An 18,604-nucleotide genomic window follows, 5' to 3' on the forward strand; every position below is an offset into this window, starting at 1 on the left:
TTACCTTGTACGGCAGCCTCGGCCACAATGTATGAATGCGTGTGAATAGTGAATGGTTCCTGTGCTATGTAAAAGCGCTTTGAGTAGTTGTTGAGACAAGAAAAGCGCTCTGTAAGAACAGTTCACATTTACATTGAGTACATTCATTTATATACATTTAGTATGGGAGGCACCAGTGGGAATCTAGCCTTTAGCCCTCAGAGATTGAGATACTCCTCCCAATAAATTACAGTGACCCAAACAAAAGGCTCTCTAAATCCACATACGCTAGACTTTGACGTATAGTCTAACATAAATGGAATGGTTCAACAAAAAAACACAACTAACACATTGAAAAACACAACTAACACATTTCAGACTGAAAGTGAGAATCATTCATTGTTCTCACTAACTAACACCCATGAATGGGTTGTGTCTCTAACCTCTAGATTGTTGAGCCGCTTGAAGTCTATGTGGAGGTAGGCCCTGATGCCGTCCATGGACCCTGGTAGAGTTATGCCTCGGATCAACAAAACAAAAAGAACCACGTAGGGCATGGTAGCTGTGATGTACACCACCTGAACATGCACACAAACAGATAAAAGGGAAAAAATACATCATGCAGCCCCTTTTTCATTGAACTATTTTTTCAATAAACAGGCTCAGAATGTAGCCAACATAATATATTAACAGAAAAGTGAAAAAATCCCACTCCTCTTCTCTTACCGTCTAACTCTCAGAGTTGTAACAGCACGTGCTACACCAATACAGCATGAAACAATACTGTATGTACAATATGTAATGCAATATGTAGTAGATATGATAACTTGAACACTATGATTGTAACAAAATCAAAATGTTGGCTATAATTTGTAGCTTGATTGCAAGTGGATTAGACACAATGTTTATCATGACTCCTGACTTCTTTGACCCAGTACCAATAGTTTATACTGAGCTGCTTTACAAGATGTCTGCAAAATGTATCACATCTACAAACATTTGTGCAGATATTATAGTTGGCATGAAATGATATGGGTTCTAATTTTTGTTAAGGCAAAAGAAGTAAAAAATCAAGAAAGTAGGCCTGTACCTTCCCTGAGGACTTGACACCTTTCCACAGGCTGAAATAGAGGATGAAGACCACCACCACGAGACACAATGACAAATCCCAGCGAGGCAGGCCCAGGTCTTGGATACCCCTACTCTCATGGAGATGTAGCACACCCCGTCTGCAGAAAGACAACCACACACACAACAGAAAAAATATATACTGTATCATGATATCCAAAATACATTCTTTAGTTCTGATATAATGCATACTGTTATCAGTGAGAAATCAATATTTGCTTTGTATTCTTAACAGATAATACAATTGTGTCCTATAATTCACAGAACTACACTAAGCACTACTCAGAACCTGTCATTCTTATATGGTATGATATGTTATTTCTTTTGGCTACATTTTAACTTTTAAAGATGTTGAACTGACCCACCCAGGTTCTGTAACAGCTGAGGGGGAGGCTAAGCAAAACAGCCCACACTGTAGGTGTCTGAGGTGAAGATGAGAAATGAAGCATGGGATAGACGCTCTCTTAGGACATGCATCACTGTGCTCCACCTTTGAGAAGTATTTCCAATCTGTTACTGCCATGTCATCCCAGTTCATCACTGACCAAATTGTTCAGTTAAATGACCATATACAATAAATGAAATTTATCAACACTAATGTAGAATAAATATCCTTTTCCTAAATTAGGTCTTTGGTGATGGCTTAGTAAAGCTAGTAAATACAGCTATCTGTTGACTGGCATCTTTTTCTCCGAACTACACAAGAAAAAAAAAGGTTTTAAATACTTTGGTATTGTTTTACCTGTTGTCCCTGTGCCAAACACTTACTGTCAGATCAAGGATCAAGTGTTTTATTTCGCCACAGTGAAACGAAGGGAGAAAAATGGTGTCGCCTCCATCCCTAAATATTGTTCCCAGCTGCAAGCTCATTCTTTGAATGTCTTATAATTAGCAATAATAGTGGATTAAGGGCCAAGTTCATGTGATACAATTCATAACATTATTGTGGCCACTTCAATCAATATTTTGTCCTATCATCTGGTGACATTTTGTTCTCACCTCCATTACTATGTCTTGTGTTGAAAAGGTTGTACAGCTCACTTAAAGACCGAACCACTGAAGAAAATGGACTTACAGTAATACATGAGAATATGTTTCTTCACTTTTTTCCAAAGACTTTCCTCAAAAAAGATCAATAAAGTTTGCATGTGATGTCATGGATTAACAGCAGAACTGGATTTGGACTTGATGGCCTGCACAACAGCACGAAACAAAACACCCTCAGGAACACGAAAAGAAAATGGATTTACAGTAATACAAGAGATTATGTCTTTTCTCTTCACTTTTTTTCCAGAGTCTTTCCTCAAAAAAGATTCAATAAAGTTTGCATGTGATGTTACGGAATAAACAGCGGAACTGGATTTGGATCTGATACTCAGGCTTACACAACAGCCCGAGACAAAACACCCTCAGGAACACGCAAGCTAAAGTATGTTCAGACATGCAATCCGAAGGGACCAAGGGATCTGTGGAACTCCTCTTCATCATTTACTTGTCTGTTGCTGATAATAAATTCAAAGTTATTGGGTCCATGGGGACGCAGATAGCGGTGTGAATTCGTCAGTTTACTTGGGGAGGGAAATTTAGAGTCTATGCACTGACCTGGAGGCCATGTAGAGTTGTGTTGTAATGCCTCCAGGCCTCCTTGTACATCTGATAGCATTGGTAATGCACTGCCAGTAAATAACATCTCTATGACATCACTCAAGGTCCCGTTGGCCCAGTTAACCTAAACACATTTATGCTTATCGTTACTCAGCTGCTATCCTAACACTCAATGTTATCATTAGTCCGTCTCTGTGTACTTTAGGCTGGCACACTATTGCATGCAGCCTGGTCTTAATGTTGGTTACAGAACGTGAAATAGGGCATGCAAAAATATATAAATAAAAAAGACTACAGACCTGGGTATCAAAACACAGCTAAGGGGTTCTATCTCATTTACAACCTGATGTATGTGATGCATTACAAATGCACAATACTTGATATTTTAAATGTAATTCTTTGAACAAATGTGTTACATGGCTTGTGCAATTGTAATGAAAGCAATCTTCACAAGTGTCTATGTAATTAGATTTTTTTGTTTAAATGAGAGTAATTTATCAAGTCTAGTTATCATTGACATGACAGATGAGGTTACTTCAGGCTAGATACAAAGAGAAGGGATATCTGTCCAAGCTGATGAAACAAGTTGTGGTTGTCATCATTTTTTTCAAATGTGGTTCCATGAATGCCACACACACTGAATGATCAAGCAAATTAAATATGCATAACGGTATACATACTTCGTATACCCACTTGATTACTTTTCCAGTGCAAACACTCTACATAAGTAAAGCCCAGTTATAGAATTAAGACCTGCCAGCCTGAATTTTGACTTTTGCCCGTGACCTTAAGGGCCAGGTTATGCTTAAAGAGAACTAGATCTCACAACATATAGAAGTGTTTAGAGCTGATCTGAGAGGCTACATTTAAAGACAAGGTAAAAATCCAATTGCCATAGAGTTGGGCAAGATGGGATGTACAGATAAAAAGTGGCAGAAGTAAAATAGATAAAAAAGAGCTTGAAAAATAATTTTAAACCCTGCTGATTTCCTCAGCGCCGCACACCTGACCGTCTACTGCTGACACCGGTTTCAAAAAAAGTTACAGAAAATGTTGGATGCAATGGTCTCCTGTCCAACAGGTGTGGAGGAAGTGGGTTTACAAAGATTTTCAACCTAAACACTTCTGATGAAGCGTCCCGGTAGCTTTAGAACTCTGTGAAAGCCCATCTCACCTGCTTCATGATTTGTAGCCTATGCCTTAAAGCAATGAGACAACATTAAAGGGTAACTACCTATTTTTTTTCAACCTGGACCTTCAATGGAAGTATCTATACAACTTTATTTTAAAATGTACTGTATATTTCTTTCAATAAATTCATTTCCTTTCATTTTCTTTCAGATTAAGTTACAGAAAAATGAAAAGTGTGAATGTTGTGGGAAAGTGCACCTTTCTACCATAAAATTGATTCTGTTGTATTTTATCCCAAAACTCAGTTTTAAGACTTATGGCAAATGTTATTGTCAGGACATGCCCACAGTAACGGGTGAACGTGTCTGGTCAAGTGTCACACGCGGCTGACTATTTTTCTCTATCGCATGCTAAAATAGCTCTCAGTTTCCGTTTGTCTAACATTAACTTAGTGAGGATGCCACGAGGCGTTTTCAAATGTACATGAACGTTAAGCTCAAATGATTGGCTAACATTAAACTTAAACAGTCTGTTTTTAGTCAAATGTGGTTTCTACTTTGTGTTTTTTTATTACCATCAACTGGCTCACCTTTTTTAGTAGATTTCAATAATCAAATCCATAATTACTAGCTTTGACTAAACTGTTGCAAGTCATGTGCAGGATTGCTGCTTGTGCGTCTTCACACTAATTAGATTAGCATTATTACTGCATGGTAAGGTTAGTGGGAGCAACCTGTGGCATAGAAAAGAACTCTAACTGAAAGAATGTCCATTTAGAGAAAAAAACGTAGGCAATGCAAGTTTTTTTGTTTCGTAAACATTGTTTTGGGGGGGGGACAAGTACACTCCAAAGCTTTTGGAGCTATTCAGTTTGAATAGAGGAGAGTGGCTGGTCAGTGCATCAAGAACTTGTTGATAGAGCTGATACAGGTGAGGCAAAAGCGGTTAACAGAAGTTTTAGGAACAGAATTAAACAAGTTTGTTGTTTTGTTTTCTTGCTCCAGTTGGCATGGGACTAGTAACTTTGTTTAACAAAAAGTCACAACTGGTTTACAGCTCAACAAATTTGAAGGTTAAAAAAACCTACCGGTTCCTTCCCAAATAAATTTGACAGTCTTAAATACATACACTGTCTTATACAGACAGTTTTGGAAGTAAGTTTTCCAACTATCAACTTTTAAAGCTTCATTTACTTCTTATACTTACATTAATATCCAGCATCATTGGTGGATCTAGAGACTGAGAAAGGTCTCAAAAAGCCACGTGCTAATGTAACCTCACACGTGTCAAGTGATACTTGTACGCACATTTAACAATCTGTAAACCAAGGCAAAATAAAAGTCAAGGAAAAGATTATTGTCTCATGTTAAGTTCAAAATATGACCATAACATTGTCATATTGATTTAAATGACAATAAATGAGACAGTTTCTTAACTTTGGTATTCTGTTTGTCTGTCATACAGGGAACTGCAGATAGCAGTTTGCAGGAGAACCTGAAAATGCACTGTACAACGTTCTCTGCATGCCATGAACCAGATACAGTGGAGCAAGAGAGAGAGAAACCCAGTGCTTATAAATCTCTGCAATCTTGCTACTTTGTACTTGGGGTGACATGCGTGCTGAATCTCCAGTGTCCATGCAAAGTTTGAGAAATGATGAGGTATTTCATAGACTTTTTTTTGTGGGACTTGATGCACTGCGCCCAAAACCAACCTACAAGTTCATAAGCATCAAAAATATTCTTCTTGAAGTGAAACATGATTGTAGGCCTTGCACTGAAGACTGTTTTGTTTTTTTCTGGTCAAGGATGTTGCATTTTTCTAAGCCTGATGAGCATATTCTTGAGATGTACCTGAAGGCCTTTCAAGCACTTTGTGGGACTCTGCACTGGGTCCAGAACTAACATCCGTGATCATTTTTGTTCATGAAAATGTTTCTGTTATTTTAAAATGACTTAACTGATGTACTCACTGAAAGACAAGCTATTGTATGAAGCTGCAGTTGGTAAGCTGAGGTCACATGTTCTGGTATTTCAACTAGTAAGTTTTAAAGGAAAAACTGCCAATTTAAAACAATGATGTTAAATGATGACTGTTCAATAAATGTTGGAATCAAATAACTCTTGTTTCTTTGGTAAATGTATGCCAATGCTAACTAATTATTTTAAGTAAATTGCATTTTTTAAACAGATATAAAGAATTTGTCAAAATAAGTGCCAAATTTGATTTAAATCAAGTTTTTCTAAAATCCCACGCACATTTTTCTTTTAAATGTAACCTAATTAAATTAGGTGTTTGTGGTTAAAATCCTCTCTATTTTGACAATTTAAACTGAATTTTTTTGTTTTATTTGTAGACTTCACATAATAATTTAGCATATACAAAAATGTTTATTACTGAGTTTTACCAACTTAAAAAAACAAGATGTTCGCTGAACTAACAAAAAGTTGTTGAAAAATCTTTTCTTAATTTTTTAACTTAAATCTAAGTAACAGTTTTTACAGTGTATGTTTTGACTGATGGAAACAACAACATTTGAAATTGGTCCAATATCAAGCAAGAACGCTGCAGTTGGCAGCGGCGAAACAAGCTATAATATTAATATGGGCAATTGTGCAGCTTGTATTAACTTTCACTGAGGATCTGACAACATTATGGAAAGATCTAACATCAATTTTTCAGTTAAAGAGTAAGAGATCCTTTTTTAAACATAAAAATATTCACAAAGTTGCATTCACTAAACCCACCGGACTCCGTGTCATTTTAGCATAGTGAAATACGCTTCATTCAAAGTCAATAGAAACAAAATAAAACTATAAAAAGCCATTTTGGGTCATCTTTCCACTTTTCCAACCATCAAAACTCTAGTTTTGGTTGAAATGAACACATGGTTTATTGATTAACATGTGAAAATACTGCATGTTGGCTCTATAAAAACACAAAAATAATTGCTTTTTTAAATTGAGTTTGGTAGGTTTAGCGCTAGAGACAAAGCTGTTTCTGGTTAAACCTCAAAGAAGTTTAAAAGGTCTATCTGTGAAGGGATCCTTTCCAAAATGTTGTCAGATGCCTAGAATATTATTCTGAGCCGGTCAGAGGCAAAATAATACATTGTTGCTTGTTTCGCCGCTTCCAACTGTGGCAATCTTGTTAATACTGGAGCAATGTCAAAGATTGTTTTTCTTTTCAGTCACTTCGACAAAAAAACATAGGAAAATAGGGTCCAGGTTGAAAAAAAGACAGTTCTGTAGAGTTTGTAGACGTGATGCTGTGAATTGGGAGGTTTTGAAGGTTTCTTTGATCTCTTGAGGCTGCACAAGTTATCAAATTAATTACAGAGAATTGCCCAAATCTCTGTTTCCAGGTCAATTTTTTGGCAGCGGACATGTCTTTACATAGCTCCTTCCACTCAACATTTTCCAAACAAGCGCTGACATATGATGATGGTCATGAAGAACATGATGAAATCACACCAGCTTGTTCTTCCCAACATGTTGTAAACTTTTAGTTTTAGTTATATTAGGAAATGGCTTAAAATGATTCACATAAAATGTTTAAAATTAATGACATGACATCATGAACATCATTGCTTCACAGACTAAGGTCAGTAAAACTTGAATAATTTAAAAAAAGTGACAGTTGACTTATGGTTTCACTCAAGACAAAAAACCCAGGTCTCCTGAGTGAAACCCTGTTTTTGTCTGACCCAGCCACCTTCTTATACATAATTTGGTGCTTTTACACTCACAAGAGGTTGCTGCCTAACAAGAAGAGTAATTATGGGACGTTTTGAGCTGCTTGCACAAACAACCTATACAGGGTTGGATAGGCTTAAGCATTTAGGCCACTCTGAGGAATATTTTTTATAGCAACAATGGATCAATAACTACAATTACAATATGTGAAATATGTCAGTATGATGAGAAACTACCTCAGCCTCCAATTTGCCAAAAATCCATTACCATGTCATAAAGATACCAGTGTCACCAAGTAGTCTCATCTTTCTCTAATTCAATGTTCATTGCCATTGATAATGGCCACAATGCCATTATCTGCAGTGTCAGTACATCAATGAAATTGCATGTTCTTGAGCTAATGATCAAGCACAGAGTGTTGGTCTGTGGTAATGAAAAAACTATTGAACTGTACATTTTAGGCAGTAAATCAGCTAAAATATTGCCCCAATAGTAATACGGTATACTGCATTAAGCACCTTGGTTATCAAGCCTAAACTCCACACCAACTCTGGTATAAACTAAGTCTGAAAGAATGTTCCATTTTAAATTAGTTTGTTTGACTTTTTCCTGCAACTTGATATCTGAACACGATAGGCTCAAAAGGATTTGTGGATGAAGATTGTAAGAAGTGAAGCAAGAGAATTGTTGACTCAGTTGGCCTCACTCTCTCATGCTGGGCCTTGGCATTGCTTCTGTGCTCAAAGTTAGCTGTAAACAGGATGATTTGTTGTCCCCTACAGAGCCTAACCCCCCGTGCAAAATCTGTCTTGAAGTACCCTATTGTTGTTAATCTGTCTATGCACATCTACTAATTCGTTCCAATAAGTCAAGTGTAATCGTCAACCCGAAACACAATCTACCTTCTGATTTAACGCACCGTGTCTACTCTTCGAGCAACATTGCATCAGTTTTTTAAAAGTCTGTATTAATTCACAAGGCCGGAGCTTTAATGTGAATGCTGACCTCGCAGTGAGTGAAAGTGTTAACTTACTTCAAAATATATCAAGTTCAAGGGTTCCTCAAAGTGTAAAAGATATCCAGATATACTGTTTAAATAAACATACCGTACGAGGCTGTGCTGTCCAGCAGAATGGGAGTGGAACTTTACACAAGCTCAATCTTTTGCCGAGATGCATGCTCAATGTATTCTGTGCGTCACACTTAGCATGTGTCCCTTTGGCTGTCCAAGTCACTTCACAGACTTCCTCTGGGCTGCACAGTCAAATCTTCACAGAAGCTGTGGAAGAACTGTCTGTCTTTGAAGTATAAACAGTTGGAGCTTTTTCATGCACTTCAAAGAGTGCATTTGAACTTTTTATGTATACACCTTTTATAGTGCAAATATTTATGGCTGGAGTCCTCTAGTCACGTTTCAGTGACTGCTCACTGCGTTCATGTGGATACTGGTGCACTCATGGATGTACAGTACATATAGGTTCTAGTATAATTCAGACAACATGAAACAAAACATGAAAGCTTCACTTCCAAATGAATCAGTTTGTTTTTAGGTGGGCTGTATTCAAAGCACAGACTCAGCAAATTTGTGTGAGTTTAAAGTCTCAAAGTCAACCAAACATCCACCAATAGAGAATTAATGAAACATTCGAACATAAATAGTGTTATGAAGACAGAGGTTGCATTTACATGCAGGCCAAAGCTTTGATCTTTTTGCAAATCGTGAATGTACTGTAATCATCAAAATATTTAAATAGCAGCATCTATCCATGTAACTAACAGTGATTCAGATAACTGCATTTTGCCATTTACCAAATAGCTTGACTTTTGATTTTCAAATGATTTCAGAATTAATTCAGATTTCATTAAAGTGTTGCCAGAGAGAGTTGCATTAGATCAACAGAAATTGCACAGCAGTGGGACTGTGAGTTTCTTCATCTGATGTGTTTATTTTCTATTGGTTTGGTAAAATGTGTTGGAAGGGAATTTTATTGTGTCTGTCAATAGGTGTAATGTAAAAGGTGTTACGTTCCTGTTAAAAATTGAAAAAGTCAGAATGAAGTCTTTCTATTAAATTTTTTCTGATAATGCATAAAATGTAAATCATGCGATGGCCGACACAGGTCACTTTCTGACAGATTATTACTTAAAATTTCAGAAATTACTCACTCATAGTACTCAGCTGCCGGGGTGATCTTGTACTTGGCGTAAGATGTTCCATTGCCCAGGACAGATCCGTTGAGGATTTTGGGGTCGGTGCAGTTCTCACTGTTCCAAATGTTGTTACAATTGAGCCACGGCAGGTCATTGGTCATGGAGGAGAATAGGTAGTAGAGAGACCAGGCAATGATGACATTGTAGTAGAAGCCAACATACAGGGCTATGAGGATCACAGTATAGCCCACACCTAAGGAACACAGAGTTATTAGTAAAGAAGAACAAAATGGTGGTTTATACATACACTGTGCTCAGTGCAGTTGCAGCCCAGTGCAATCTGACTTAATACACACTCTCCTTAGGGACAACCATGTTTGATTAATTTTCTGTTGTTAATAGATGTTTCATAATGTGAACTGTTTCCAAATAATTTGTATAGATGCATTCTGCATCTCAGTATTGCTGATACATACAAATACACATTGAAACATTGATATTTACTTTATTATGTCGAACAACATTAATTGAATTAATGGATTTATTTTAGAAACTCACATAACTCTAATGTTTCTCTTGTGTAGTAATGCACCAGATGAAAAATTACCTACTGAACACCCAATATTGTTTACTAACTGAAGCTTTTACACACACAGATTTCCATTTGTTGATTGACTGTAAGTTAAGTACCTCTGCCAGGTGGTGTAGTTTAACTGTGAACACATACTATTCCTGTGAACATGACATTGCCCTTTTCTTTTTTTTAAAGCAATTACCAATATAATGATTTGACTTTCAGACACTTCATTATAAACCAATTTCAACACTTTTCTTACTGCATTGAACATTATACTCATCTAGAAATATGTTAAATCTGTCTTAACAGGACTTCTAAGCACTTTGCCTTCACACGCATGGCCTGAACGCATTACCCATAGAATAAGATGAATTCTATAGGTGACAACACAGACACAAATTATGTTCTAAAGGAAAATTGTGTAAATTCTCAAAATCAGTCCTTCAAATTCACAATAGATCAAGTTAGTGTCAATGTTACAGCCATTCCAATTCTGTGTGTGTCAATATATCTCTTTGTACACTGGGTGACGCGTTGGCAGCCATATAGGTGAGCTCTCCAGCAAAGGTGCGGGTGATTGGCAGTGAATGAGCATACACTTTTTGACCACGTCACAGAAAGTAGCTTGTCAGGTAGAATGTACTGCGTTGTTTGTTTTTGTATAAATAAAAAGTTAAATTGTGTGGTAATTTGTGAGTGCATGCGTCTAACTAGCTGGATCCAGTTAAGCAATCCCTCAGCAACTTTTAGTGGCGAAAGTCTTCTACAGTCAATGTCTCTCAACACATTACTACTGTATGTGGCTAAGAGATTGTCCACTTGTTTAACAGTCAATGAGCTGTGTATAGTCCCTCAGGTAGGCAGGAGGACAACTGTTGCGCCTTGAGGGGTAACTTGGGTTTTTTTGTGATCATAAAGGCATCACTGTAATCACAATCATTGTGATCATAAGGATTTGGTGGTATGTTCAATAGCTCTGGAGCTATCTTCTTGAAGAATTCCTGATGATTAGATGTCCATTTCTGGCCAAATAAAGCGCAAAAGTAGTGTGATCCATCAGCGATGGAATCCTAGATAGTCTGCCAACTAGGGGACCATTATCTGTTTTCACAACGTTGGGGATAACAAACATAGAGAAAACTTAGAGAAAACTTTGTCCCAGAGGTAGGCTTTACACTCTCGACAACTGTGAAATGTGTCATTCAGCAAGAACTCTCTGATTGGAAGTGATTCTGCACTAACACTATAACAGGGATCTTGTGGCAGAACTGACATTTTTATTGGCTCAGTATATGCAACTGGTGTTGTGGCCTGATATGCAAGACAACTGTGTACTACTGCTTCTGCTTTGTGATCAATGTCTGGAAACCAAACCTTGGTTCTTACTAGTACCAGTTGTGGCAATACCCTGGTCTCCTTGATGGGCTAGCTGTAACTTGTATCTTGTAGGGCAGTGAGCTAGTGTCCCACAGTACAATGTCTCAATCATGTGATGTTGTTAGTTAACGGCTAACTTGTCTGAACTGCTGCATGGGTATGTCAGTATGGGTGCTGTCAACTGTCTGAAAGGGGATGGGGTGACGAGACATATAGATATGTTACGTAGTATATAGACAAATTCCACTTTGAAGTTTTAGGGTTGAAGCCTCAGTCCCCATCTTGCAATCCTGGCTTGTGGTCTTGACCTCAGATTGTTACATCTTTCACTAGAGTTAAAGGATGACCTTAGATGTAGAAGTGGAAATGCTCACAGCTCCACAGAATTGCCAGCACTTCTTTTTTAATCTGGCAGTAGCTCCTTTCCACATTGCTGAAAGTCCGGCTATCGTAGTATTATGTCCTGCACCTGTTTTCATCAATTTTGCAGAGTACCGTATCCGACAATGAGTTATGTCTTTCTACCTGGGTCAAAGTATAACATTCTAGTGTCGTTGGTTAGTCTTTCAGTGTCTTGTCAGCTTAATGTTCTGGCACCCATACCTAGGGTGTCTTTTCTGATGAGTTTGTGAGAAGAAGTCTTTAATAAACCTAGCACTATAAATGGCTATGCCCAGTACTTTTGATTTCACCTGGATTTTGGGGGATCTGCAGCATGCTAAACTGCAGCAACTTGCTTGGGATCGGCTGAAGCACATAAGAGAAAACTGAGGAACTCAAGCCTAGACTTGTTGAACTCACATTTTTTCATGATTGTGTGTTTCTGTGAGGGCCAGGTGTTCATAATTTGTGAACGGAAAGTTATCAGCACCATGGCCAACCCGCAGAAAGCGCACACTGTGATACATTAGCTTACATCGTATTTACCAAACCTGCAGTTCATCGGGTAATCAGCGCCTTTCTCTGCCCACCATACCGTAAATTTCAAAGCGCAAAAGAATGAAAGAATTAAGTACTTGTAAGTACTTTAAGTTCTGTTGTTGCTATGACTGTTTGAAATGATCCTGTTGCCAATATTTGTAATGTAGCGAGGGTGCTGGAATGAAATGTGAACGCTGAGGAGATTCAATGTCATCTTTGATTTCTTACAGTAACTGTAAAATATAACGCCTAATGATTTTTTGTTTACTCAACTGAAAAAGTGTAATCCTTTGTCTTGCTTGGATTACTGCTGCCATTTCACCATTATGCATATGGGAGGAAATATAATATAATATTGAGGCTGATTTTCACCTGCTTTTAAGAGGTGGAGAATTCTCATCGCAAAATAGAAGCACACTTTCACGTACGGTTTTTGTACATACCACGGAATACATAATAAGGCGCACTTTACACTCCTCCTCCCATTTCTTTATGGGAAACTCCCACTTTCCCTTTCACTCTCCCATGAATGCCTATGCATTAAACGGAAAAGCGCAATTTGCCATTTAGGCTGTCTGCACTTTTACTTCAATTTGGCTTGTTTGTAATAACTCGCCATGCTTTTACGCGCATGTTGTGAAACAAATACGCCTTAAGTGGGCGTAAAAGAGTTAGTACATCTGGCCATGGCAATTCCCATCACTAGTGCCAGTGATCTCCTCAATGATGTATCCTGCCTCCAGTTTTCAAAGCTCATACTCAATCTCCAGGTGGATGTGGAATGGCACAAGTCATTGTGGTTGGTAAGGTAATTTGATGACAGGATTTATGTGAAGCATTACCTGACAGTCTTTTAGTTTTCCGGTTCCTTAAAACAGTTCAGAATGACTTTCCACCAGCTTTGCAACACTGGGGTGTCGATACTAAGATATCATATAAACCTGTTCATGAAACTGCATTGTCTATGAAAACAGGCAACATCACAGCTATTACAGTCATGTTTTCTCACCTGGTGGAGGTTTAGTTATGGGATGGACTACTAAACTCAACTGTCCCGACCGCTCTAACGGCCGTCACCTCACAGGGACTGGTACCTGCGTAACAGCCACCTTTTTGTGGCTAAACTTAACTGCCATGTTGGCGTAACGGTTAACCAGTCAATGTAATTTTATGAGATATCGTACGAATCGTTATGCGCGATAAATTGTTGCACAACATCTTTCCATCAGCAATGTAGTGGTCATTGTCATTCATCAAACCTTGTGTTCACAGACATCCACTGGGCGCTAATGCTTACTTTCCATCATTTTGCACTTTTCTCTTAAGTAAATTTTGGGATGAGTTGTTTTGTATCCACTGGAATGTGATGTCCTTACATAAAAACTGAGAGGCCATAAATCCATCACCTACTCATTTTCGGCAGGAAAAAAGCAAACCCTCCTCAGTCCTGAAGCCAACAAAAACAATGACTTGTGCTGATTCAACAGTGCAGCCTAATGCACCTATTTTGAAACATGCTGCTTCAAAAGTTAATCTGTTGTATAAAGGACTACAACATAAGAAAAAGTCAGGCTTCCAGATGCATATTGTTAGATCTCATTTCCTTGCTGATATCCGCAAGAAGGCTAATGCTAGTCAGGACAGCTCTTTGCAGGTTTGGCATCATAGTGAAGTCCATATCACAGGGAAAAGATCATTTGTAGTTGCTATGATTAACTTTTTTCAAGTTTCAGTTTTTTATTTTACAACAAATCTATGATAGTCTAGTATTTTATAATGTGCTCAAAGCCGTCTCTATAACATGGGAACATAATAAATCTTTGATTGTTTGATCTGAGATTTTGGGTTGGGTCTCAGATTAATTTAATTGCCTTGCAATAACACTGACCTCAGCTACGTTCCTCAGTATGCCATGGACACTAGCCTGATTTGCTTTTGCTTCACTCATTTTAAATCGACATTTAAAAAAAAAATATAGGCAGGGGTATAAGGTTGGAAGTGCAAGAGGAGAAAGGTCAGAAAAATACAGAGAGGTGAAACAGAGAAAGAGGCAATTTGAAAGAGAGTAGTTATAAGTGACACTTATGAACCTATGAGGTTTATTAAAGGACAAGAACAAAGGGGTGAATGAAAAGGTCACGACACTAAAGAGAAGCAACAAAAGAGCATGACTGAGTTTTACGTTGCACGGTTAAAGAGGGTAACTAAAGGCTGAAGTAAATAGAGACACACAAGTTCAGTGTGTGCTTGTGTGTGTGTATGTGTGTGTGTGTATGTCTGTTAAAGCTCACCTTTAAAGACAGGGCAAATTTTCCAAACTGTAGCCGCTCCTTCCCTGTTGTACTGGCCCAAGGCAAGTTCCATGTAGAACAATGGCATCCCGGCAATGACCAAGAAAAGGATGTACGGGATCAAAAAGGCACCTGGAAAGAGAAATCATTTCATGCTCTTACATTTTTAAGTATTTTTTTAGCTAATTCCCTGCTAGTGTGACTTTAGCTTACAGTACAAATATGTTGTAGAATAGGTGTTCAATGTAGAAATAAGTGGGATGTCAAAACAAAATACTAAAAGAAAAAAAGGGGAAAGAAATACAGTTTGGAGGTCTTGATATCATTTGAAAAAACAACACTTTATAACTTACAAGCAGGAAGGATCACTGTCACATTGTGACTCAGCAGCACATCTATCAACAAGGAAATGACTTCCTGTAATTGAAGTGTTCTTGACATTGTCCATCACAAATTACACATTATCTACACTGTACACTGTATTTATTACTGTAGATTCTACAGTAATGAATACATTTTGCTGAGGGCCAATATGATTGAAAGGACAGTTGACCTTTGATGGCACTGAGTACAACATGTTGATTTTCGCCATGTGAATCGCCAGGGCACGCGTTGTAGTGCGCTCTGCTGATGAGGATTGTTGAGGGTAAAGCAGCACTATATTTAAAACAATCTTTTGTTGATTCAACTACACACACTGTATTTTTTCTCTCTCACTACAGTGCAGCTTCAGTGCTGAATAGTTTTGAAAACAGATTTACACTTACTGAGCACACCTGAGCTCGGACACCTTTTCCGTTAGACCAGGCAAATAAGCCTTACAGTATATTTTCAACTGGAAAAAACAAATATTTACAGTCGATCCTAAGTCATTTCATGAATCATTTGACAATATAAAAAGCTACAGGTGGGTTTTAGAGCTACAGTGGCTTTACACATATACATGCCTCTATGAAAGGGGACATTTTTTCCATTATGTAAGCTTAAACACTTTCTTGTGAACTGTGCATTTAAAAGACTAAAAGTAGCACAACATTAAAGCCTTTTAAAAAGCCATCTATCCATTATCTGTAACTGCATGCTTAATAGTGTTGTGGGGGCTCGAGCTGATCCAAGCTTACGTTGGACAATGTTAAAATAACAATGTATATAGTGAAATGAGACCGTTTTGTCCTATTTTTCAAACATTTTAAATGAAAACAGAAACATATTGAAGTTAAAAAACGTTGTTGTTTGTGATTCAACTACACACACCACTTTCTTCGCCCTGCACTACAGTGCACCTTCAGTTTTTAATAGTTTTAAGGGTTGTTATTCTGTATCCAGACTTAATGAGTAACTAGGAGTCCTGAAAATTTTCGGGAATTATTTGACCTTTCACATGATAGTCAGTTTACACATTATTATCTTTTTCCCATGTGCATAATAAACGAAGCCTTTCCTTAAACATGTAAGCTACAGTAAATAACCTTCCCCATTAATAGGCATGGAACAATTAAACAGCTGATTTAGGTAGGCTATATTAAAGGAACTAGAATTAGAAAAACAACACAGCAAAATAACACAAATCTGATCTAAATCGAATCTGAACAACTGGAACTGGAGCTTTGTTAGACAGTGTCAAAACAACTTGAAAGATTTGAAAGTAAAAATTAGGGACGCTTTGGCACCTGACCCCTAAGTGAATGAAAGAAGAAAGAACATCAATGAAGAAATAAAAATACTTATTTTTTTCTGTGCGGACTTATTATAACTTGCAGTGTAAAATTGATGCTGATGTTTCTACAAGAATTTAGTACCTGCGCCATGGTAAGTTTTTAAATTGTTAAGGCATCTGTGCACGCACTGTAATCGATGTGAAATACATAGTTTACTCACCTCCTCCATTTTTATAGCACAAGTAAGGAAATCTCCAAACATTGGCCAAGTCAACCGCGAAGCCAATAACCGACAGGAGAAAGTCTATTTTCTTGCCCCAAGTTTCTCGCTCGTCCTCGGTGGATCCGGGAGGACCTGCGAGGTGGCCAGGGGTTGGAATGATGGAAGAACTGGTGTACTGGACGCCATTCTGGTCCTTCACCAGTATCAGTTCAACTTCTTTTTTCTCCACATTGCACTGTTTCAGCGGGGCCACCGACGAGAGCTTGTGTTCTGCCAGAACCTGGATATTCATCTTCTCCCTGGTGCTCTCACGGCCCCCTGCGCCTTCGGGTGGAGCTGAAGGTCTGAGCCGGTGCGCTTAAGGACCACAATCCCGCTGACGAAACACCGGATAAGCGGGTGTTCTCCACCGAAAATACAGCTGATACCTCCGCGTACACGGGCTGGAGAGGAGGGGATACAGATAGTTTGGAAAGGTTTGGTGTTTGTGCGTAAAGTTTAATTACAGCGAAAAATAGAGTTTGGGACTGCATGGGGTGGGAAAGGTGACATTATTCCTCCCATGGCAGTAAGACCTAATGTATGTGTGCTGCTAATACCTGTACATTATTATTAAAATAAAACATCGCATGTGTATTCTGATTCCCGGCAATAGCAGGTGAAAGACAGTTCAAAGCGAATTCGTCTCCACGTCACCCCGCGCGCTGAGCGTATTTTGCGCGATCAAACAACCACGTAAAAGCATCCCTCTTAAAGACAATGAAAAAGATAAATGGTTATTTGAATATGTCACCGTTACTAAATATATTTAAAGCTGAAAGGCAATGTAAAGCTGAAAGGCTTTCCTTCGTACTTGGTAAAGCTAGGGACACTTCTCCATGACCCGATGCTGCTGTTGTCCAGATGCATCTGAGGGAAGACTGCCCATTGCGAAGGGACTATAAGACTCGCCTTCTGCCAGTAGATACGATATTAAATGCAGGCTTTTAAATTGGGTTGCTCTCTCTCTTCCACGTGATATTTTATAATTGAACACTTTCTCTCCAGTCTGATGTGGACTTGGCATGATCGCTGTTTTTTCTGAGCTTAAGTTCCCATAAACTTGTGCATCTGCTTTAGACTTGTCAGCGCAACAGTCACTCGGGAGCACAGTGGTTGTAAGATGAGATAGTGGGAAAAAAAACCTTTTCTATAAATCAAATGTTCTGTTTTAGAAAACCTGTAGGTGAACTTTATAAGCTATGGGGCTGTGCATTTATTTGATTAAGAGTGTTCCATGTCAAGAATTGAATAAAAAAAGGAGAATAAAATATGACGAAGGATCATGTATTTGCTTCTCAGACTTAAGCTTGGATATAACAATTTTAAAGAGACATAAGATCACTTTACCTTCAGCTCCATATAAGTGCTTGGATTTCACATGCAGCAAAAACTTTTTTTTAATGTTTTAATTTTGACTTTATCTGTTTCTTCTCTGTACTAAACAGATTGAATTACAGTTTTTCTAAGAAGCCATGAAAGCATTGTGTTCCACGTGTAATTCAATTCTACAGCAGCTTTAGCCAGGGGCAATGATTTTTATTAGATATGGTTGATCAGTTCATCCCATTTAAGTCAATGAATGTTCTTTTTGCTCTCCAGTGCTTGTTTTATAAAAACCCTAATAGGGCTGGTTTTGGGCGTTTTGTTTGTGAAGATTGAATAACTGCACCGATGTTAAAGCAAAAGACCAGGTAACCAGGAAGGATAATGTGTTATTACTGTTGTTCTCTCCTGAGTTAGTTCTATTCTTTTGCACTTGGTTTTGTATTGTCAGGTATCTCTAGCCAAGAATTACCATCGTGGTAGTGTTTGATGGGGGAGGGTAT

At 38.1% G+C, this 18,604-nt stretch overlaps 1 protein-coding gene across 1 annotated transcript in view; it reads right to left on the minus strand.

The window, feature by feature from the left end:
* Positions 1-17,707, minus strand: part of slc6a2 (solute carrier family 6 member 2) — a 31,229-nt gene extending 13,522 nt beyond the window's left edge. The window contains exons 1-6 of the mRNA XM_032517498.1: positions 17,590-17,707; positions 16,734-17,179; positions 14,856-14,987; positions 9,705-9,942; positions 1,070-1,208; positions 423-557 (exon numbers count right to left, since the gene is read on the minus strand). Coding sequence (XP_032373389.1) covers positions 423-557; positions 1,070-1,208; positions 9,705-9,942; positions 14,856-14,987; positions 16,734-17,028 — 939 coding nt within the window. The 5' untranslated portion in view covers positions 17,029-17,179; positions 17,590-17,707. The remainder of the gene's footprint in view (positions 1-422; positions 558-1,069; positions 1,209-9,704; positions 9,943-14,855; positions 14,988-16,733; positions 17,180-17,589) is intronic.
* Between the last annotated feature and the right edge of the window lie 897 nt (positions 17,708-18,604).

This window comes from Etheostoma spectabile, chromosome 1 (assembly GCF_008692095.1).
Source record: "Etheostoma spectabile isolate EspeVRDwgs_2016 chromosome 1, UIUC_Espe_1.0, whole genome shotgun sequence".
Lineage (NCBI taxonomy): Eukaryota > Metazoa > Chordata > Actinopteri > Perciformes > Percidae > Etheostoma > Etheostoma spectabile.